The following is a 22,610-nucleotide window of genomic DNA, read 5'->3' on the forward strand; positions in this document are numbered from 1 at the left end:
GGTAAGACTGTCTTGCAAATTAAAGGGCTTCTTTTGGTCCTAAGAAAATGAAAATTAACTTAGTTGTGTAGGAAGCCTTATTAAGTGCAGTGGTACTGGGATGATGTTTGCTGAACTACTCTGTGGAGATCTGCATAATGGATGAAATACGGGAACTCCAGGCTGCATGATAGTGGAGTTTATTCTATCGCGGAATGTAAAACAAGTGAATTGCCTTAATAATCTCTGCAGAGAGCAAGGATAATCTTTTTATATGCAGAAAGAGAGTCAGAGATTTTATAATCCTGGCTGATCATGTACAAGGAGCCAAACTTTTCTTTAGAATGATCTGGATCCTTTAAACACGCTGTCTTATTCAGCGCATGTGAACTTCATTAGTAATGACAAATGGATGCGCCTCTCTCTGTGAAAATACGGCTTTTTCACAGTAAAAATATAGTATCTACTGGTAAGTCATAGCTCGATAAAAGAGGCCTGGAAGAGGTTGTGTAATTATCTCAACAGCTACATATTTAACTATATGGAAAGCATTTCTAAATCAAGCTCACCTACTATTTATTTCTATAGTGACAATAACAGTAATCTCAAAAAATTTAAAACCTTCGTGAAGTGGTTTATGTTGGGAGGATGTTTTAATATTATTCATAGAATCATGGAGTTATAGAATGACCTGGGTTGAAAAGGACCACGATGATCATCCAGTTTCAACCCCCTGCTATGTGCAGGGTCACCAACCACCAGACCAGGCTGCCCACAGCCACATCCAGCCTGGCCTTGAATGCCTCCAGGGATGGGGCATCCACAACCTCCTTGGGCAACCCGTTCCAGTGCATCACCACCCTCTGTGTGAAAAACTTCCTCCCAGTATCTAACCTAAACCTCCCCTGTCTCAGTTGAAGACCATTCCCCTTTGTCCTATCAAGATCCACCCTCACATACAGCCTGTTTATACCTCTCTTCAAGTAGTGGAAAGTTGCAATGAGGTCTTCCTGGAGCCTTCTCTTCTCCAAGATAAACAAGCCCAGTTCCCTCAACCTTTCCTCATAGTAGAGGTGCTCCAGCCCTCTGATCATCTTAGTGGACCTTCTCTGCACCTGCTCTAAGAGCTTTACATCCTTCCTGTACTGGTGACCCCAGGCCTGGACACAGTACTGCAGATGGAGCCTCACAAGAGCTGAGTATAGGGAGACAATCAACTCCCACTCCCTGCTGGCCACCCCTTTTTTAATGCTGCCCAGGATATAGTTGGAATCATCAGGAGTTTTCAGGCTTTAATTTACTTGAACCCATTCACCCATTTTGATTAGTGCTTGTTTTTTGTTTGATCCTTTTTTTTTTCTTTCCTTTCCCATACCTTGGTTGAAGGTATCTTGTCATTGTGGAATATGAATGAAGGAAATTCTGAAAAAGAGGATCAGTTAAATGTAGATGATAATAATAGCACTCAGCTCCTATTGTGTGCTTCTCAATTACATGTTTGGCTTCAGGCAGTAGTTTGCCTTCTATTTTACTCTGAGTTTGTTTGTGCCATCACTCTTTGATCTGTAGCAAGTTTATCTATCAAGGCTACTTACCACATTTGCCAGAAGGAAGAGATTTACTGTTGGGCATAGCAAGTTTCCAAAACAATGAATGATGCCCTTAGTTTCTGGTTTCTATGAGCTATATGCAGCTTTAAGAATCCTCCTGTATTAATCTGGCATCAACAGCTGCTACTTTTTGAATAGTCTGGGTAACTAATTCATCATACTGCGTTGTACAGAAACACACATTTATTTGCTTTGTGTTATACCACTTCCTGTCAGTAGGAAGGCCACTGGGAAAAAGAATTTTCTTGAAGGTAGTGTTTTGACAGCAGGATTAGCTTCTGTTTTTGTTGATATCAGCAGTGACTGACAATCCCAAGTCCAGCTACTAAATGTGCTGTACTCCATTCTTAATTCCTCAGTACACAATGAAATTAGTTCTGTTGACTTTACTTTGGATGCTGGATAGTGACTGCTATTTCTCAATTCAAGTACAAAGTTAGATTTTCTTTTTTCATAGGTTCTTTTTCTGTCTGAGTTTCTAATAAAGTAGTTATTTTTGTGCAGTCACAAAGTTCTAATAGTGATAGTTACTGCAAGGGAGGGCACTCGTTTATATTTGCTGGGCTCCACCCACATGATGGCCTGATGGGCTCAGAGACCAGTGAGTGTTTTTTGGTGACAAAGTGCATTAGAAAGTGTTTCAAAACATTCTTCCACTGCTATGACTCTGAATTCTCCCAGATGGGGTCTTTAGAGTAAATAAATTAAAGATACACCAGATGTATGTGACTTAAAGCATCTGTAACGATTCTCAGAATGATGTTAAAATTCTAAGTATGATAGAAGCAAGATGAGGAAGGGAAGAGTTGAATTCATCTTCTAGACCTTCCAGCGCGCTATATAATACAAGAACGCAAAGACAGAGGAGAAAGGCTGCTAAAGAGTTGTGGTGTCTGAAAGAATCCTGCAATTATGAGAGCAAGCTTCCAAATGCTGCAGCTCTTGGTACTTTCTTTGAGATATGTGTACATTTTAAGTATGTTTTTTTCCTTTTTACAGTTGTTCCTGATACATATGTTGTATGAAGGATTGGTGTGCAAAATAATCCGTTAGTCTCAGGGAGATGCCTCCTTTTTCTATTCCAAACATAGGCCTAAAGGTATTTGCCTACATCTTACCTAGTGAGATGGCAGATAATGTATTTTTCACATGTGGTTGAGATAATGCTGTATTTACTAAGGAACCTAAGTGCTGACAAGCATGAATACTGTTGCTGTTTAAACTGATGTTCTTTGAGGTAAAATTTCCAAGGCTTTCATTTTGAAAATTTCATAAGTTTAAAAAAATGTTGAAGGGTTAAAAAGTTGAAACATCTGCTGCTTATTGTGATGTTGTAACATGGAAGTGCCCATGTCCCTTACTTTGTTCTGAGATTGCAGCTCAGGATCACTTGTTACTCTGAACGTGATGAGCCCGTAATTCTTGCCAGTGAGATGTGAAGCTTAGCATTCTCAGTCCAAATCGACTTGGATGGCATGGAACACTGTGGGATGACCCACGTAGCCAGCTGAGATTTAGACCTCCACAGATAGTAGTTATTGACCTCTCTGTAGGCTCTTCAAGATGATTGGCATGTAAAGTATGTACCTGCTATCCAGGTTGCAGGATTACAGTACAAACTCTGCAGTTCATGCATAAACCTTTGTCTTACGTTTAAGTGTATGGCAGCTGATGATGCCTAAAATGTAAAGGATTATTTGCTAAACTATTCTAAAAGGTTTGCTTTGCCTGAATAGGGTGTTACCAGGTTTGATAATTAGATATAGCCAGAGCAGTGTTAACATTGATCTTTTGAATTAATTTAGTAGTTGCTCAGAGCAAAGTGATTTATTTATTTAGCTGGTTTCGGCATGGTCAGGTTAATACCTAATTTACTGTTTTAGAATAACAAATATAATCCACTGAATCAGTGAGTGGGCTTTCAGGTTGGAAACGAATTTCTCTCCCTACTTTTTCTCAGACAAATGGCTGCCCACAAAGTGTAGTCATTATTTAAAACAAAAAAAAAAAACCAACATTCTGAATTATACTGCAGAGACTATTTTAAACTCGGGGATAAACGATGATAGTCAGACTTGCACAATTTGCTCTTAATAGTGGATAATTTATTATTGTTCCTGGCACCAAACAGGAGCTATAATTACTGTGCTTTTTTTTTCTGTAATTCTTGAAATGCAGAATTTATCAGTGTCTTCAGACGATATGAAGTATAGCACCACATACTTAATGTGCACACATGTGCACAGTGAGTTCAGCAGTAAAATGACTGTTTACATGGGTGGGCAGTGATAGGACAAAGGGGAATGGTCTTGAAATGAGACAGGGGAGGTTTAGGTTAGATATTAGGAGGGAGTTTTTCACACAGAGAGTAGTGATGCACTGGAACAGGTTGCCCAAGGAGGTTGTGGGTGCCCCATCCCTGGGGGCATTCAACGCCAGGCTGGATGTGGCTCTGGGCAGCCTGGTCTGGTGGTTGGTGACCCTGCACATAGCAGGGGGGTTGAAACCAGTTGATCATTGTGGTCCTTTTCAACCCAGGCCATTCTATGGCTCTCTGAAAAAATAGAGGGAGACCCTGTGATTGCTTTGCACCAGTGCGTCCCCACAGTAAAAAACTTTGGTTCTTTTCATCACAAAACATGAGTTGGGTTCCTGACATATATTCTCCTAGCCTTGTTTAATTCACTTTTAATTCTTTAAGCCTTATGAGGATGGATTTTAAGAAAAGCCATATTTCCCTTGAAGATGTATTTTACTCATATGTATAGCCCAGTGACTTGGCATGAACTTTCAACGTGGAAAGCACCGCTGTTAATCATCTGCGTTGACTGAGGGAATTGCTGTTCAGATTTGTCTCCTGCATCATTCAGCATCTGATAACACTGCTGGTGAAACCACTACGGCTGTGATTGTAGTGGTTAGAATAATTTAATAATGCTTATTGAATTTCGGCATCCAGAATGATGATGTTGGCAGTTTGTCACAATATTAATGATGGTGGTCCAGGTCTCTTCAGAAGGATGTGGTGCACATTTCAGTGCATATAACACTCTGTGTAGAAATCACGGCTTAAAAGTATGAGTAGCCTAACCCATCCAGTTTTGGTGGCACAAAGTAAATCTAATAGAAACATTTTACTCTACACAAGACATAGCTCGTGTATGTAGGAAATTATTTCCATCGTTTTACATAGCGTAACTGAGCCACGTGTTGGGAATAAATATGTGATTTATACAGGCACAATTTCCTATTATGTTCTAATGAGAAACGTTAAATATATTAGAATGACTAAGGGCTTGACACGCAATAAAGACTATGTATGATGGCAAACAACCAATTATCTCAGTGCATTATTTATTTCTTGAAAGCCTTGACATGGGTAAGGTCACTATACATTTTTAATGGGAATGAGATGCTAGGTTATAAAAAGATAATTCAAATAACAATACTTTGTTAGATCTTCCTGCTGTGCGATGTATAATCAGGTGCACTGACTTAAAGAACACTAATGAGGATTTAAAGACACAGCAGGGGCACATTTAACAGTTGCATACAATTCTGTCAAACGCATTTACATAGAGCACCTCTGTTTCAAGCTAGTGTTGAGCAGCTATAGTAGAGAAGTATGGTTTATTTTATAGTGTGGCATACTTTGTGTGGATAACAGTAGCTCTCAGCATTTAGGTCCATGCACCATCCCTGGAGGTGTTCAAGGCCAGGTTGGATGGGGCCCTGGCATCCTGGTCTCATATTAGTTACAGAGGTTGGGGGCCCTGCCTGTGGCAGGAGGTTGGAGCTTTATGATCCTTGAGGTCCCTTCCAAGCCAAGCCATTCTGTGATGATTGAGGAAGACAAAGGAAGTGGCCTCTGAAGGTATCATTTGAAGTCCTTGGCAATCATTGGTGGTGGTTTAATTTACCTCTGCAGTGAACCACTGGGATTGAAGTGCAGCAAAACAACACTGATATATTTCAGACAGTGGCCCACCTGGTTTGAGGTTCTTTTCTTGATAGTAACCCATACTACGTACTACCAGAGAAAAGTAAATTCAGTCTTGAGTATGGGCACTGGAAACCCATAATTTAGAGCTGCAAAAAATTTAGGGCACAAATACATTTGTAGCCAGAATTTGCATGTTTATTTTTGTGCTTAATACGTCTTGGAAAAACAAGGTTGTAGAAGAAAAGTCCAGTTGTTTTTTAATCCCTTTGCAGGTCACAAGACAAGTGGACTTCTAATGGCTGAATTCCAGTGCTAAAATAGTAGTATCACAGGAGGGAGAAGCAGGGATGGGCTGCAAAGAAGGAGCACATATATTGTGCAGGTGTGCAGGGACAGCACCAGGAAAGCCAAAGCTCAGAGTGAGTTCAGGCTTGAAGGGAATGTCAAAAACAATAAGAGATATGGGACAGTTGGCCTTCCTTCAGTCCACAGAAAAAAGCATGGAGCCAGTCCTCTGGGACCACACTTCTGGGCACTGTGAATGAAGAGATGACTGGAAATAGTCAGCATGGAGTCACCCGAGGGTGATGTGTGCCTGAGCTGCTGTCTTGCTTTCTGTGACTTAAAGTGGCTGGAGTAGTGGGCAAGGGAAGTGAGAACTGTTCATGTCAACTTCTGCAAGGCTTCCAGCTGTCTGCAGCAGTGTTCTTGTATCCAAGTTACAGTAAGTGCAGCAGGGATGGGGCACAGTCAGGTGTGCAAAGCTGAGCTGGATGTATCAGCTCAGAGGGCTACAGTTAGTTGGTTTCATCCCAGCTGGAGGGCACTGATTGCAGGGGAAGGGAAATGGTAGAAGGAGGATAGTTCAGACTATGAGGAAAACCTTATTTTCTGTCAGTAATGCATCTTGCCCAGAGGGTTTGTTCCATGTCCATCCTTCCAAGTTTCAAGACCCAACTGGGCATAACCTTGAGCAACCTGGTTAGAGCTCCCAGCTGCCCCTGCTTAAGGCCAGAGGTTGGACTGGAGACCTCCTGAGGCTCCTTCCCAGTGGACTTACCCTTCAATTCCATCCAAGAAAACACTGGCTGTAGCATTCATTACTCCCTGAATTATTCCAGGGTATCACAAAGTGTCATGCTAACGGATGTGTTACAAGTTATGCATCTATTTTTCCCCTAGAGACACACATTTATTTATTTTATGTACCCAGTTTGATTGACTCCATACAACAAATGTGGTATCTCTGAATTTTAAGGGTGCTATAGTCAAAGTGCAAACATCTGTTACTGTAGAGCTTTCTATGGTAGCCGAGTATCTCTTTTTCAGATTATTTTTTTCTGTCATTTTCATGGCTATTCCATAGTGCTGGAAATGTTTTTTAACGTTAAAGTTAGGCAGGTATTTTAATTATTGGCATAACTGTTCATACGCAGTACACTCTGCATCAAATGTGTTTGAGGAATTGTAGCTTCACTTAGAATCTGCGAGAAATGCATGTTGTTGACATTTGAAACTCATTAATTAGAAATTCTTAACACTTAATTACAATTGCCTTTAAAGTGGACCTTAATTCCACTATAATTTATTGCTTGTGGAGTTAAATGTGACTGTTCTCTATTATGTACAAGCATTTTGGTCACCCTGCCTTGGGTAAGAAGATACGTTAAATACCCATCATATTGGCTGTGTATGAATTGATGTGAGCAGTTTGCGGGTGATGCGTTATTTCAGGCATTTTTTTCCTGCCTATTTGGTAGATACTTGAAAATTCTCATTCATAAATTGAGCTTCTTTATAATTCAGTCTCTTAACTGCACAAAAGTCAGTGTTTGCCTTTTCTTTTTTAAACACTAATGAGTGCTACTTGCCAGCTTCAATATTAACATGTTCTCTGGAGTTCATGCTGAAGCCTGTGGGGAGTGGGAAGGCCTCAAACTGATGTTAAATAGGACTGAGATGGTGCTGCCACAGAATGTTCAACATTTGCAGTTTGGGAGTTACATCACAGTGTATATCTTTCCTTTTAAAGCATCAGAATAAGCAGATTGCTTGCTCCACAGCAAGAAGCATCTGCAGCTCTTACTACGCTTCCACATACTGCACCGTGCAAAAGGGAAAGTTGATAAAATAATGTTTTGCTTCTGGCAAACTCTCTCCTGAGCATACAGTTGTTCAGCTTAATTTTATTATTCTTGTGTTATTTTGGTATGTGCGTGAATCAAATGGTATTTATACACAGATTTACAAATAGCAGCAGGAGAAAAAGTCCGTGCTCTCATTGCTGCTGCTCTGGTGGAGCTGCTGGGGCGAGGGCTGTGGTTACAGCTCTTCCTAGCAGGTGGGATGAGGCCACGGACATATTATTTTTGTTTTCATCACTTGCTGCCTATCATCTCTACAGCTTTGTACTTGAACTGTGACAGATGGTTTCTGAGGCCCCGTGAGAGTCAGCTATGCTGCTTGCAGGTGTGTCCTACAGTTTCTGGTCTTAAGGGGGTGCAGCTGCATACAGGCATCTCCTCTTCATAAGCCTGCAGTAAATATGCTTTATCTTCTGACCCTCTACCTGGCAGTGCAACAAGTTGAGCTGGAAAATAACATCTGACTTCTGGGAGCAAAAGCTGTCACATATTGGTATACCTTTAATAAAAAAAGGATGAATCTAAATTGAGGCTGAATCTGTACAAGTCTATGGGGCTGGATGGTGTCCCAGGGTTCTGAAGGAACTGACTGAGGTGGTTGCCAAGCTGCTCTCCATCATATTTGAAAAATAGTGACTGTCAGGCAAAGTCTCTGGTGACTGGAAAAAGGAAAACATCACTCCTGTATTGAAGAAAGGGAGAAAGGAAGACCTGTGGAACTAGAGAGTGGTGAGCCTAACCTCTGTGCTTGGGAAGATCATGGAGCAGATCCTCCTGAAAGAGATGTTAAGACACATGAGAAATATGGAGGTGATCTGAGGCAGCCAGCACAGCTTCACCAGGGGCGGATCCTGCCTGACCAATCTGGTGACCTTCTATGATGGAGCGATGGCATCAGTGGACAAAGGAAGGGCAGCTGATGTCATCTACTTGGACTTCTGCAAGGCCTTTGACATGATGGCACACCACATCCTTATCTCTAAATAGGAGATACATGGATTTGAAGAGTGGACTATTTGGTGGATGTTAGGAAGAGGGTGGTGTGGTGCTGGTGCCGGCGGCCCAGAGAAGCTGTGGATGCACCATCCCTGGAGGCATTCAAGACCAGGCTGGACGGGTACCTGGGTATGCAGAAAAAGTTCCATTGGCTTAGAGCACTATCAAGTATAAAAATGTCTAGAGCCCAGCTGCAAGAAGGAAAGTAGGTATACATAAGGACTACATTGCCTTATATTACTCTTGTTAAAATGACGTAGTTTGTAATGTCTGTGATTTATAATGTGTCAGTTTTGGTCACTGACAATCAATTTATAATTATTCTCTGTTCTAGGGGAGGGAATGTGATATATGCAGGAGCAACAGTTTGCTCCCTAAATGGAAGGGCATGATCCACCAGCCAGTTGTGCTCCAGCAAGGCATACAGTATTGCTTGTAGGTCATTTGTTTCCCTGGAGAACTGGATTGGCAAAGGGTGGTGTGATACAAGGAACAAGTACTGATGTTCAGACCTGCAAACCCACCTCTGTGGCTGTTTGACCAACCCTCTGGGGCTTTGCTGTGGCAGAGATGATGATGGGCTTAGGATGTGGCAGAGCCAAGCAGGTCCCACAGGCTGCAATGGGGAGCAATATTAAACCATTTGACATCTCACCCAGGGTCTCAGACAGAAATGCTGGCTTAATCTGTGGCTACTGCTACATGCTAAGTGCTCTCTTTATTCTTCAGTGTACAGTGCCCCTGTTGTATCTGTCTTCATGGCAGCAGACTTTGTACATTGGCAGGTGGGTAGAAAAGTATGCCAGTAACTCCTCACAGTTGAAGCAGCTCATTCTGCTACCTGAGCAGCTCAGGATGAAATTCAGAGTGGAATTCCAGTCAGTGCATGTTTCCAGGTAGGCTCCTGGAACTTAATACTTATTTGCTCATCAATGACTAGAAAGCCACAAATTGTGCAGTTAACAGGTACAGGAAGATTTGTGCTGAACTATTCCCCTGTCACACTTTTGATATCGTATACTCCTTCCAGCATCATGAGAAGTTAATTAAAAGCATGTTGTGACTTGAGACTTATTTTTGATTTTACAAATCTTGATTTTAGTCTTAAGTAAAAGCAAAAGATAAGGGGACTTCTTAAATAGAAATCCGAGCTTGTACAAACTCTGGTGATGCACTGGAACAGGTTGCCCAAGGAGGCTGTGGATGCCCCATCCCTGGAGGCATTCAAGGCCAGGCTGGATGTGGCTCTGGGCAGCCTGGTCTGGTGGTTGGCGACCCTGCACATAGTAGAGAGGCTGAAACCATATGATCATTGTGGTCCTTTTCAACCCAGTCCATTCTATGATGTTATGTTTGTTTTCTGCAGTCAATTTCCTCAAGTTCAGTAATGAAGCAACAGCCCAACTAATAGTAGGGGTAACCTTTAAGCAATATTTATTTTGTAAATTGGATCAATAATATGTTTGCAGGACTGCTGAAAAATCTTCCACGTTATCTTGACCTATTTTATTTTTCCTGTTTGTTTTTAATTTTAAGCATCATGTTCTTCAAACTCACTCCAGACTCGAGAGCAATTGACATAAGAGCACAAAACTACTTTGGAGATTGAATAGTAGTTCTTTAAAATCACTTCGTTTGTAAGTGTGGTCAAGGAAGAGTGGCAATCTAACTCAATTACTGTCTTTTCGGTGAACAGTCGTACATTTTTAATTCATAGTATCCTTCACAAATTGTCTGTGCTTGAAAAAAAACACAGCAGAGCATCAGAATTTCTTATTGTTCTATATCATGAAGTATTACAAAAAGATCTTTTTAGTTTGTAGTAATTTCTGTGCAAAGATAAATGCATTGCATGTTTCTTTGAAACATATCCATTTTAAAATACGTTTCTGTCCTGAATAGATGGATCATTTTTGTCTCTGTGTGTGTTTTTGAGCAAGGCTTTTAAGTCTGCAATATTTCATTCATTTGGTGTTCAAAAATTCTTATCCAGTTGTTCTGTGAATATTGTGCTGGAAGGAAACTGAAGTCGTTATTCTTGGTATATAGTGAAAAATATGATGCTGATATCTTTAATGTTACATGTAACATAGTGTTGGAACTATAGTCTTGGTTTCAGGTAGACAGCCTGAACAGCAAACTGATGTTTGGGCTGTTGCTGAGTGATGGATGCACCCGCAGGGCCAAGGCAACTGCTTGGCAGGGAACAGCTCCCGCCATGATGGAGCAGGTTGGAGCCAGTACAGGTAGCCTGGATTAGCCAAGTGTCGTCCCATCCTCCGTGACATCATGTGGAAGGCCATAAAGTTGTGGGGAGTTGGCTGGGGGCTGGCCACTATTCAGGGGCTGGCTGTGGGGTCCATTGGTGGGTGGTGAGATTTCACGCTGCTGGTGAACAGTTGTGTTGTTGCTATACGTTGGTCAGTGGGTGGCGTGTAATTGTGTTGCATATAAATATATAAAGTCATCATAGAATCATAAGGTTGGAAAGGACCTACAAGATCATCTCATCCAACCATCCTCCCATCACCATTGCTACCACAAGCCACTAAACCAGATCTCATAGCTCCCCATCCAGATGCCTCTTGAACACTGCCAGGGACGGTGACTCCATCACCTCTTGAGCAGGTCATTCCAGTGCATTACAGGTCATTCCATTGGGGCCACACCACCACCTTTCCTTCCTTGTCTTTCCCTTCTGAAGAGCTTGTAGCCATAGATAGCCTGACACACAATCACTTCCAACTCCTCCTGCTTGTTGCCCATGCTGCGTGCATTGGTGTAAATGCACTTCAGCTGAATCATCTCCCTCACCCCCAGCTCAAGCACTGTTCCCCTAGGTTCTTCACTGGTGAGTCCTGTTTTGTCCCCTTCTGTCATAGCCAGTTTAAAGCTCTTTCGCTAAGCCCTGACCGGGGCCCCAGGAAGGCAACACACTTCCCAATGGCTTGGGTCCAGTCTGCATATGGGGCCTTCTGTTCCTCTGAGAAGGGAGTCACCCACCACGACCACCCTTCTTTCTTGATCACCAAGGTTCGCTTCTTCGGAGCTGCCCCAGCCAGAGCTGAAGCGGCTGATTGCGGGGTGTGCGGGGGTTTCCAACCATTCCCTCATCCAGGGATTCCCGAGGCAACAGAGCAGCCTGGCAGCTCTCCTGAGAGTGGCTGACTGGGGCGTTGCCAGGGCAATGGCTCCGCATCCATGCCCGTTGCCTAGAGAAGTCTCTGGGACCTTGTCACCAGGACAAAGAGGAGGAGTGTTATCACTGCGAAGTGAGTGGTAAGTGTGGGGCACCAGTTAACCACCTGGTAAAGGGGCGAGGGCAGAGCCAGCACTACCAGCAGCAGGGTGGGGCTGAACAGTCACACCGTGTTAAGGCTGTTATAATTGTGGTAGTGCTAGTGAGCCTGCTGGTTTACCATGGCTGCACCACTGTGGAAGGCTACTGCCAGGAAAAATGTGAGTGAGGTCCCAAAACTGCACACTAGTGTACAGGTCAGTGGCTGTGATGAGTTCCACAGCCTGCCCTTTGCAGTGCCAGGCAATGGAGGCAACACTTGTGTATGGTGTGACCAGCTAAAAGACTTACTCAGTCTTGTGGTCCTCCTGAAGGAGGAGGGGGGAGAGGCTGAGGAGCATAAAGGAATGTGAGCGGAAGGGCACACGGTGGTGCCAGTCCCTGTTGGCCCCGAGATCCTGGCACACAGCTGAGGCTCCACATGGAGCATGTCAGCCCCTGCCGCCTTGCAAACAGGTGGTAGAGGGGAATCGGCAGGCAGACTGTGTTCCTGCTGCAGTCCTCCCTGTCCTCCTACCCCTGGCAATACTAGTGAAGAACTAGGGGATGTGGGGCAGTGGCACGGGGGATGATTATCTCTCTGCTCCTGCTGGCCACACTATTTCTTACACAGGCCAGGTTGCTATTGGCCTTCTTGGCCACCTGGGTACACAGTCAGTTCATGTTCAGTCAAGCATCAGCCAATACCCTCAAGTCCCTTTCCTCTTCACAATCATCCAGACACTCAGCCCCAAGGCTATAGCGCTGCATGGGGTTATTGTGGCCAAAGTGCAGGACCTAGCACTTGTCCTTGTTGAACCTCATCCCATTAACCTCAGCCCCATATCCAGCCTATGCAGATCCCTCTGAAGGACCTCCCTACCCTCAGGCAGATCCACATCATCTCCCAACTTGGTGACATCTGCAGATTTACTGAAATACACTCAATCCCCTCATCCAGGTGATTGATGAAGATGTTAAACAAGATGGGCTCTAGAACCAACCCCTGGGGGACAGCACTTGTAACGGATAGCCAGCTGGACTTATCTCCATTAACCACCACCTGCTGGGCATGACCCTCTAACCAGTTCCTTACCCAAAGAAGGCTTTTTTAAGTATGTTCCTTTTAAGTAAAAGGAAGACTAGGGAGAATGTGGATCCCCTGTTGGGGGGGGATTGTTCTGGTAACAGGGGATGCTGAGAAGGCGGAGATACTGAACGCCTTCTTTGCTTCTGTCTTCAGTGAAAAAGCTCTCCCTCAGGAATCCCAGACCCTGGAGGTTAGTGAGAGGGTCTTGGGAATGGAAGACTTCCCTTTAGTCAGGGAATATTGGTCTGTGAGTGCCTAGGCAACACCAATGTTCATAAATCCATGGGACCCAATGGGGTGCATCCACGGGTGCTGAGAGAGCTGGCAGAGGTGATTGCTGAACCACTATCATCTTTGAGAGGTCTTGGAGAATGGGGGAGGTGCCTGAAGACTGGAGGATAGCCAATGTCACTCTGGATTTCAAAACAGGTGAGAAGGAAGTTCCAGGTGATTACAAGCCAGTCAGCCTCACCTCTGTCCCTGGAAAGGTGATGGAACAGGTTGTGCTGGATGCCATCTCCAAACAATTGGAAGAAAAGGAGGTTATCAGGAGTAGCCATCATGGGTTCACCAGGGGGAAGTCATGCTCAACCAACGTGGTAGCCTTCTATGACATTGTCACTGGCTGGGTGGGGAGAGGGCGGTAGATGTAGTCTACCTTGATTTCAGCATGGCATTTGATACTCTTTCCCACAGCATCCTTATAACAAAGCTGAGGAAGTGTGGGCTAGATGAGTGGACGGTGAAGTGGTTTGAGAGCTGGCTGAATGGCAGAGCTCAGAGGATTGTCATTGGTGGTGCAAAGTCTGTTTGGAGACCTTTAACTAGCTGTGTTCCCCAGGGGTCTGTGCTTGGTCCGGTCTTGTTCAACATCTTCATCATTTACACTGATAAGGGGATAGTGGCCACTCTCAGCAGGTTTGCTGATGACACAAAGTTGGGAGGATTGGCTGACGCCTGAAGGCTGTGCTGCCATTCAGCGAGACCTGGACAGGCAGGAGAGCTGGGCAGTAAGAAACTGGATGAGGTTTAACAAAAGCAAGTGTAGAGTCTTGCACCTAGGGAGGAATAATTGCATCAGCAGTACAGGTTGGTGGATGAGCTGCTGGAGAGGAGCTCTGCAGAGAGGGACCTGGGCATCCTGGTGGACGACAGGTTGGCCATGAGCCAGCAGTGTGCCCCGGTAGCCAAAAAGGCCAATGGCATACTGGGATGCATTAAAAAGAGCGTGTCCAACAGGTCAAAGGAGGTGATCCTCCCCCTCTACTCTGCCCTGGTAAAGCCTCATCTTCAGTACTGGTTCCAGTTCTGGGCTCCCCAGTACAAAAAAGACAGGGATCTCTTGGAAAGAGTCCAGTGGAGGCCTGGAGCATCTCCCTTATGAAGAAAGGCTAAGTGAACTGGGTTTATTTAGCCTTGAGAAAAGAAGCCTGAGAGGGGACCTGATCCAGGTCTATAAATATCTGAGGTGTGGGGGGCAGAGTGAGGAGGCCAGACTCTTTTCATCTGTGTGTGGAGACAGGACAAGGGGAAACGGCCAGAAACCGGAGCATAGGAAGTTATGCACGAATGTGCACAAGAACTTCTTTACAGTGAGGGTGACGGAGCACTGGAACAGGCTGCCCAATTTGGGGCAGGTGGTGGAGTCTCCTTCTCTGGAGATATTCAAGAACCTCCTGGACACCTACCTGTGCAACCTGGTGTAGGGAACCTGCTTTGGCAGGGGGGTTGGACTCGATGATCTCTGGAGGTCCTTTCCAACCCCTACGATTCTGTGATTCTTTCTTTCCTGGCAGAGGAAGTCTCAAGGTGTGGGGGTGACTGCCTTGCCTTAGGCTCCCTCTTAGGCAGTTCCTCCATCATCTCACCACTCACCTCCCCTTCGATTTCCAGTGTCTGAAACCTGTTGCTTAGTGAGAGCTGGGGAAGTGGGAAGGCAGGAGGGGCTTCTGTGACACTGGGTCAGGACTGTTTTCCAACCCTCCTCATCTGTCAGGTCTGTCCGACTGTGACAGGGCAGGGAGTCAACCACTTTTCTGGGGGTATCTGCCTGGCAGCCTTCCCTCGGGGATGCCAGCAAGTCACTCCACCAGTCAGCCTCCTGCTCTTTGATGATCCTTAGTCTCTCCACCTCCTCCTTGAGCTCCACCACCAGGCTGAGCAGCTCATCCACCTGCTCACACCTCACACAGGTGGAATCCTTCCCATCCTCCCCTGGCAGCAGCAGGCTGAGGCACTCCTGGCAGCCAGAGACCTGAACTGCCACATTTCTGGGCAGGCCCTCTGTCTGGGTCGCCACAGTCTTCTTGGAATAAGCCCGCTGTCTGGTGGAGACCATGTTTAGGCCTGCAGTCTCAGAGACTGCCAAGAGGAAAGCTGGTCTCCTGAGCAAGGAGGGACAATACTTACAGTCCTCACCACTTGACCCACCTCCCATATCCACAGCTGCAGTGCCGCATGAGCAGTGTAGGCTGTGCTCACTCACTGAACCTCCCCATTCTCAGCAAGCAACAACAGTTACTCACCAGATGTGCTGTGTGATCTCCATGCCTTCATGGAGAAGCTTATTATCAGGTGTGAAGGTTAAGGGCGGGTGTTTAAACTGTGCTGCTAATGTGCCAGCTCCACCCCTGCTGACTCAGGAGCCTGCCCACAAGCTGCCAGCTCCTCAGCACAAGTGCAGCACTGTTGCTTGCTTAAAAAAAAAAAAAAAAAGCCTTAAAAAGAGCTTTCTGTTGGCCTTTTTTACTCCAGATCCCTTGCCCAGTGCAGTCTTACCTGCTCTGAAGCTAGTCTCCACAGCAAAATTGTTGCTTTTTTGTTCCAATTTTCCTCTTTTGTCATAGTAAGTGGTTTTTATATATTTCATATCCACTTATCTTCCTCATTCCACTTGGGAGGGAGTGAGTGAACAACTGTGTGCTGCTGAGCCACATGTTGGGTTCAACAACCACTGTCATTTTGGTGCCTGATGTGAGGCTCCAAGGGTTGAGATAGCAGCACATCTGTCCAGAGTTAGTTCAAATTGTTCTAAGTGGGAAAGTAGTTTAATAGTTACTGGTCACAATGTTACATTTTTCATTTTCAGAGGTTTCTGTCAGGAGATTCTAGTCCTTAGGAATGAAATAGCATTGTCAGATGGATGCGATCAATAAAGTAACTACCATACCTGCGCCAACTAGTGAAAAGGAAACAAGCTTAAGTTGTGGGTTTCTGGAGAATGCATATACCAAATGATTGTCAAGCTACTTGGAAGAGGAATAATTTCACATGGGTGCAACAACAGGCCTTTGAACAAATTGAATGAGAGAGTTCCTGCAGTAGTCCTTGGGACAGTCCAGACAGGGTAGGATGTTAAGAATGTGTTCTGCACTGTAGCCAGGGAGTATAGTCTCACTTGGAGCCTTTGGCAGAAAGCACTGGGGGAATCTCAAGGTCGACCCCCTTAGGGTTTTGGAGTCAAGGATACAGAGGATCTGAGGCCTGCTATACTCCAACTGAAAAAGAGATATTGGCAGCATATGAAGGGGTTGAGGCCACTTTTGAAGTGATTGGTACTTAAGTACAGCTCCTCTCAGCATGTCCATCCACATGTGTTTATCATCACATTTTTGTACCTATTTTCCTCATTTCACTTTGTTTGGAAAGTGAGCACACGGTTGTGTGGTGCTCAGCTGACTGCCAGGTTAAAGCATAAGTATATACTGCAAGAGTGTTGATAATAATTGTTGTTAGAGTTGGATAAAAGAGTCAAGAAAGCAGAGCTGATGTGGTCTTGAGCAGTCTAAGCTGCCAGAGTTGCCTGCTGAGTCAGAGAAACAGCAGATTGGCTTCTAGTTGCCAATGCACTTGATGCTTCACTGACACCTGGAAGCTGACTGCATTTCTTTCCTTCTATTTATATTTGCTTCAACTAATTTAAACCCAAGCAAACCAAAAAGATTTCAAAAGTGAAACTTGAGATCTTGGTTCTCTTCCTGGTTCTGTCAATCCATGAGTCTTGTCTGGATTTGAGCTTGTTCCCCGGAGACAGATGTATAAAAATATGTAGCAAATGGAAACATTGCTTCATTCTTAGGGCCTTGGCTACTTAACTACTTTTGGAAACTTGTCTGCAAAATTAGTACTTTTTTCACATAGGAAGCAGTGTAGGAATTCTGGAAGCTTGTGCTGTATGTGCGTTTCCTTGTACTTACAAAAGCAGAGTGTAGCTGGACATGGTCTGGTGCATCAGAAGGTATCAGAAGAACAGCATGAGTGTTCTTCTCACATACATGTGCTTCTCAGTTGTTGACAGCATTGAGGTCAGGGCTGTACTCTCACTGTAATGAGAGACCACACTCAGAAGCCATCTTGGAAGATGCATTTCCTAGATCTAGGGCGAAGATGTCCCTGTGATTACTGGATGCCATGTAGATGTGTGTGTGTGTGTGATATGTACATCTGTATGTAGATTGCCCTGCTCTTGCAGCTTCTTGTGGCATGATATAATGTGTGGCATGTTACGAACTGCATTTGGGTTCACCCCCCAGCTCTTCATAAGGCTAGCAAGGTTAGTTAGCCATAGTTAATTATTCTTTACAGCCTCATGCTGAGCTGTATGATATGAGCTGAGCTCATGATGTCCTGGAGTATTCACAAAAGTCCTATGCTGTTTTATTTAAAATTGTCATCTAAATAAGATGTAAAACACAGCACTTAGGTCCATGTTGTTCACACAGGCTTCTGCAAACTCTACATTCTGTTCTCACTTAAGGAAATTAACTTTGAATCAGAGTGGAATCAGATAAACCACACTGAGTTTCACTTGAAAACTGTATGAAAATTCGATGTTCAACCTCTTCTTTTTTTATTATTTTTTCTTGAAGCATCAATAAATGCAAGCGATCCTTTTCGGGTGCATTTGACATGAAATTCAAGCTCAGAGTAAAATGCAGTACCGCCAGAGTTTCTGCTTTCATTCCGAGCATTTCACACAGCAATATACATAATTACATATGATGAAGATCCTATGGCAAGACATGGACTGTTAACTCTGGTTCTCTGGCAGAATTCCCAGTTGAGTGATTACCTTCTGGCCACATAAATTTTATTTTCTATTGGATGGTTGTTTCCTTCGCTTATTGGAATGCACTGCTGTTATACGTACTGTGGCAGTGTTAACTTGTGTGCTTTACCCTAAAGATAACATCATTTCTATGACTAACGTCTCATTCTATTGGTGTTTACATTACTTCTTTGGAAATGAACGTCTTCAGCAAGTATAGGAGATTAAGTTAGAAGGCAGTTTCATGCTTTCTTCCAGTGGGAATTCAAGAAGGATTCTCCGTGTCGCCTTCTCCCCTTGGAGGTGGTAGCAGTGTTTGAGAAGAGATTGTGATCTTTCATTCTTCTGGTTTCCCTAGAGAAACTTTTTTTCCCAGAGAAAAAAAAAAAAGCAACAAACCAAAACATATCAAACTTTCCAGATGATATCGTTATATCATTAAAAGGTTCTTATATTTGCTCTCTATATCTTTGCTTTCTTATATCTTTGCTCTCTATAACTTCCTGAAGGGAGGTTGTAGTGAGCTGGGGGTCAGCCTTTTCTCTCATGTAGACAGTGATAGAACTAGAGGGAATGGTTTCAAGCTGCGCCAGGGGAGATTCAGGCTGGACATTAGGAAGTATTACTTCTCAGAAAGGGTAGTCAGGCTTTGGAATGCACTGCCCAGGGAGGTGGTGGAGTCACCGACCATGGGAGTGTTCAAGAAACATTTGGATGTTGTGTTGAGGGATATGATTTAACTGGGAAGTATTGGTAATGGTTGGACTGGATGATCTTCTAGGTCTTTTCCAACCTTGATAATTCTGTGATTCTGTGATTCTGTGATATTTTCAGAAGCTTTACTTTGAATGGATCACTTCAGGTATTTTTCTCTGAGTTGTCTATTGCTTTGATTGATGGATACTGTATTTTCAGTATAGTAGTGTAAGTAATGGGAATAGTATGAACCCAGGTATTCATTAACCAAAATAGCAGTCATCCTATTGCCAGAGCATAGAAGTGATGTGAGCTGGTTTTTAGTTCTGTGATTCATTTAAGCTGTCTGTATTAAAGCAAACAATGAATTTGGGAGTCCTGCAAAAATTACTCAAAGTTTGAGAAATGTGCAATGAGAATCTAATGATGAAGCCTGAAATTCCTGCATGTGCAGAAAACTTGTGTGAAAACGACTGGAGGATGAGGAAGCAAGACAAATTATCAGTCATAGCTTTGAGACAGGAAGACTTTAGAGGCTGTCCTCTGCTCTTAGATCTTTGAGCACGCTCTCATTAAGCCTGAAACCTGCTTATTGTAAATCTAAAGCTGAGTTTGCAGCTATTCTTCCACTGCCTGATACTGCATTTCTCAAAAATAAAAGTTGTCACATAATTATCACAGAATTATCAAGGTTGGAAAAGACCTAGAAGTTCATCTAGTCCAACCATTACCAATACTTCCCAGCTAAATCATATTCATCAACACAACATCCAAACATTTCTTGAACACTCCCATGGTCGGTGACTCCACCACCTCCCTGGGCAGTGCATTCCAGTGCCTGACTACCCTTTCCGAGAAGTAATACTTCCTAAGTATTCCTAAGTGACCTCTTATTAGATGTTTTCTCAAAAAAGGAGCATGTAAACCTTAAAGCACTTTTGATTCCTGTGACAACTACTGTAATAATAGTCATTGTGCTTTAATAACTGTAATTGCACATATGAACCTGGGCATACTTTGTGTTTTATCTTCATTTTTCAAGACAATAAATGTCCGAAACTGATCAGTGAAAGGCTGAAACAGATAGCAATGAGAAACAGAGGTTTCTGGTTTTTAGGCTCAGTTAGTTTATTGATCCAAGAGAGCAGATGTTTCCATAAAATCATGCAGAGCTAGGCTTGGTGATGTGCCTGGTTTAGGCTGTGCATCTGCTGTGCTGTGCCTAGGTGGGTGAGTGGGGTCCAGCAGGTGGGCAGGGCTGGGAGGTGGAAGGCTGGGCTGCCACAAGGGTTCACATCACCTTCACCTTTGAGATGTGAGAGGGCTGCAATTTAACTGCTACGGTAGGGTTTAGTGACCCAGGAGGGAACTGTGGCGTGAAAAACATTTTGACTTAATACATCATAGTGGCAATCCCGGCTGGTGGGTCTCCTGAGTGTAATAAATTATCATGGGGCATTGGAGCAGCCTGGCCTCGCTCAGGTGTGAACGCTCCATCTGGCCCAGCTGACCAAGGGGTTCCAAGGGGAGCTGAATTCACCTCACCAGCCATCTCAGTTGAGTCCGTTCTCCTTAGATGGCTGCCCAACATACACAAGCCTCAGCAATTATACTGTATTTGCAGAAAGGCTTTCAGCATACTGTAGAGCAAAGGCTTGTTACTGCAGGAGAGCAAGAGTTCAGAGAGATCAGCTCTTTGAGTGAATACTGGGCTAAATATTTCATCTGTGTGTGTAGATTAGATCTGCTCAGGTCTGCCCGGATATGTCACACAATGTCCTTTTGGTTACAAATGCAGAAGGATCAAGTAGTTTGGAAAGAATCTACTCCTGTGATTGTTGCTACTCTTGAATTATGAATGACCCAAAAGCCCGCACTGTTCACTGTATTCATTCTTCAGACCGACGCTCAAAAGGCAGAGCATTGCTTTAAAGAAATACAATTTTAGACAACAAAAGGGAAACAGGTGCTGGGAAAATTTAGTTAAATGTGGATGTGTTAAATGGTACATGAACTAGTCGGGTTTTTATGATTTATCAGTTTTAAACTTCAAAGGCTCTGGTTAGCTTGCATTTTTAGAGCTAATGAGTTTATCTCAGCCAGTGGGAAAAAATGGTTCAAGTATATCAGCTATAAATTGGTACAAAGCACTAAAAGGGACATTAGCCTCTAATCAGATTCTAACAGTTCATTAAACCTGCCTTTCCTCAATTGCGCTTTGTCTTCCCCTCCCTCCTGCCTGTGTCTCCTGCAGCAAGCAGCCACGTCCCTTTTTTCATTTGGGTAAGACCTCCTCGGGGACGCAAGCAATATCAGCTCATCCTTCTTTGTCTACAAGCTAAACAGCCTAAGGGATGCTTTATTATGGTATATTCCTGATCTTTCTGTATAACAAAACCGTGCTGCTTATAAATCAAGAAAGTAGGGGGACTTTCCTGCTTGCAGAACAGGTGCTGGGAGAGCCCAGAATGTTAGCCTGGCTCCTGCTGCTGCTCCAACCCAAACCACATCCAAGCCACTGAGGCACTGTAGTGCCCTGAGGTATGGGATTCGCTTCTGATAAGTAAACACAATGCAGCAGCCCTTGCTGGGAAGAGCCTGGAGTGATTTCTGAGAGCTATTCTGTAGCATCATAGTTCCATTGTATGCATTTATTGAAGTCAGTGAGGTAACAGAGTGAAAGTGAGTTTCCAACCTCAAGTACTGCTTTCCAGAGGGGGCTACAAATAAGTAGCTGTGAAAGAGTCACTTAAAAGCTTGTATACGTTTTGTAGTTTCATATTTGAGAAATAGCTGTGAGGCTTTCACATTTTCGTACAGCTGACCAAAGCGTGTTGATTCATCAGGTCATACTGTCATTAGAGTGAAAACATATCTTTATTCTCACCATCTTGTCCAATCCAAATGGCTGCTGAAGGGGCTCGCTTTCAAGTACCAGCCTTGAACTTTGGCTGCATTAGAAAATGAACTTGGGTTAAGGTGGGATCCGAACTGAAGGCACAGTTGATTTGTTCTGCATACTTCCTAAGAACACTTAAGAAACAGTGGAATGGGACATCATCAACAAGGATGTCAATTCAGAGAATTTAAGCTTTTCAACTCTCTCTTTTAACAGAAGTTCTCAGCATGTTTTGTCCATTACTAAGGCAGTGGTTTAACATTATTATTACAAGTTATTAACGTTATTATTGCACGTTCATGAACTCCAGTTAGAAGAAACTTTACTTCCATAATAGTATAGAATTACAACAGTGACTTTTGTCAAATGTTTTTCATGTTTGTTTTTTAATTGCCCTTGTCTTTTTTTGCTCCAGGACGTCAGCGCCTTTGAAAACAGAATGTTAATGCTGGATGGGATGCCGGCAGTCAGAGTTAAAACAGAGCTGCTGGAATCTGAGCAAGGGGTAAGCAGAGGTTTCTATGGATGTAGCTTTGTTCTTCAGCAAGCTGATGACCCTTGCCAAGCTACTCTGTGGTTAGCTGGCCCTCTATTGTATTGCCCTTTTCTCTGTTACCATTTTGGAGCTCATTTTCTTGGAAAATGTAGTGATCTGGTCTTACCTACTGGGAACACAGAACTCTGTGGAAGACGTACTGAAATCAGCTGGTTTAGCAAAGATGTTTACTGCAGTGTAATTATAAGAGTACCCAAAAGCATGACGTTGGAAGAATGGGGAAGAGTAATGGATTGCAGCAAAGAAACCGAATCCATGTCCAATAAGGCCCACACGTTTATGCTACTCTACCTTTTTGCGTTCTTTGCCTTAGTGCAGTTAGTTTTCCTCTATAAACTTGTCCTATTTCATTTTCTCTTTTTTCAAAACTATG

At 43.7% G+C, this 22,610-nt stretch overlaps 1 protein-coding gene across 7 annotated transcripts in view; it reads left to right on the forward strand.

Annotated features, from left to right (window-relative positions):
• The window catches only part of KLF12 (Kruppel like factor 12), a 261,902-nt gene that overhangs the window by 81,115 nt on the left and 158,177 nt on the right, over positions 1 to 22,610 (forward strand). For 6 of the 7 annotated variants that reach the window (XR_001552620.2, XM_015851638.2, XM_015851644.2 and 3 more), the window contains exon 3: positions 22,097 to 22,186. Coding sequence is in view for 6 of the 7 variants with exons in the window: in XM_015851638.2 (XP_015707124.1) it covers positions 22,097 to 22,186 (90 nt within the window). In the remaining variant the exon portion in view is untranslated. Of the gene's footprint in view, positions 1 to 11,870; positions 11,952 to 22,096; positions 22,187 to 22,610 lie in introns of those variants that run through there. The other variant, XM_032442062.1, reaches the window with a different exon arrangement.

The sequence above is a fragment of the Coturnix japonica genome, chromosome 1, assembly GCF_001577835.2.
Source record: "Coturnix japonica isolate 7356 chromosome 1, Coturnix japonica 2.1, whole genome shotgun sequence".
Lineage (NCBI taxonomy): Eukaryota > Metazoa > Chordata > Aves > Galliformes > Phasianidae > Coturnix > Coturnix japonica.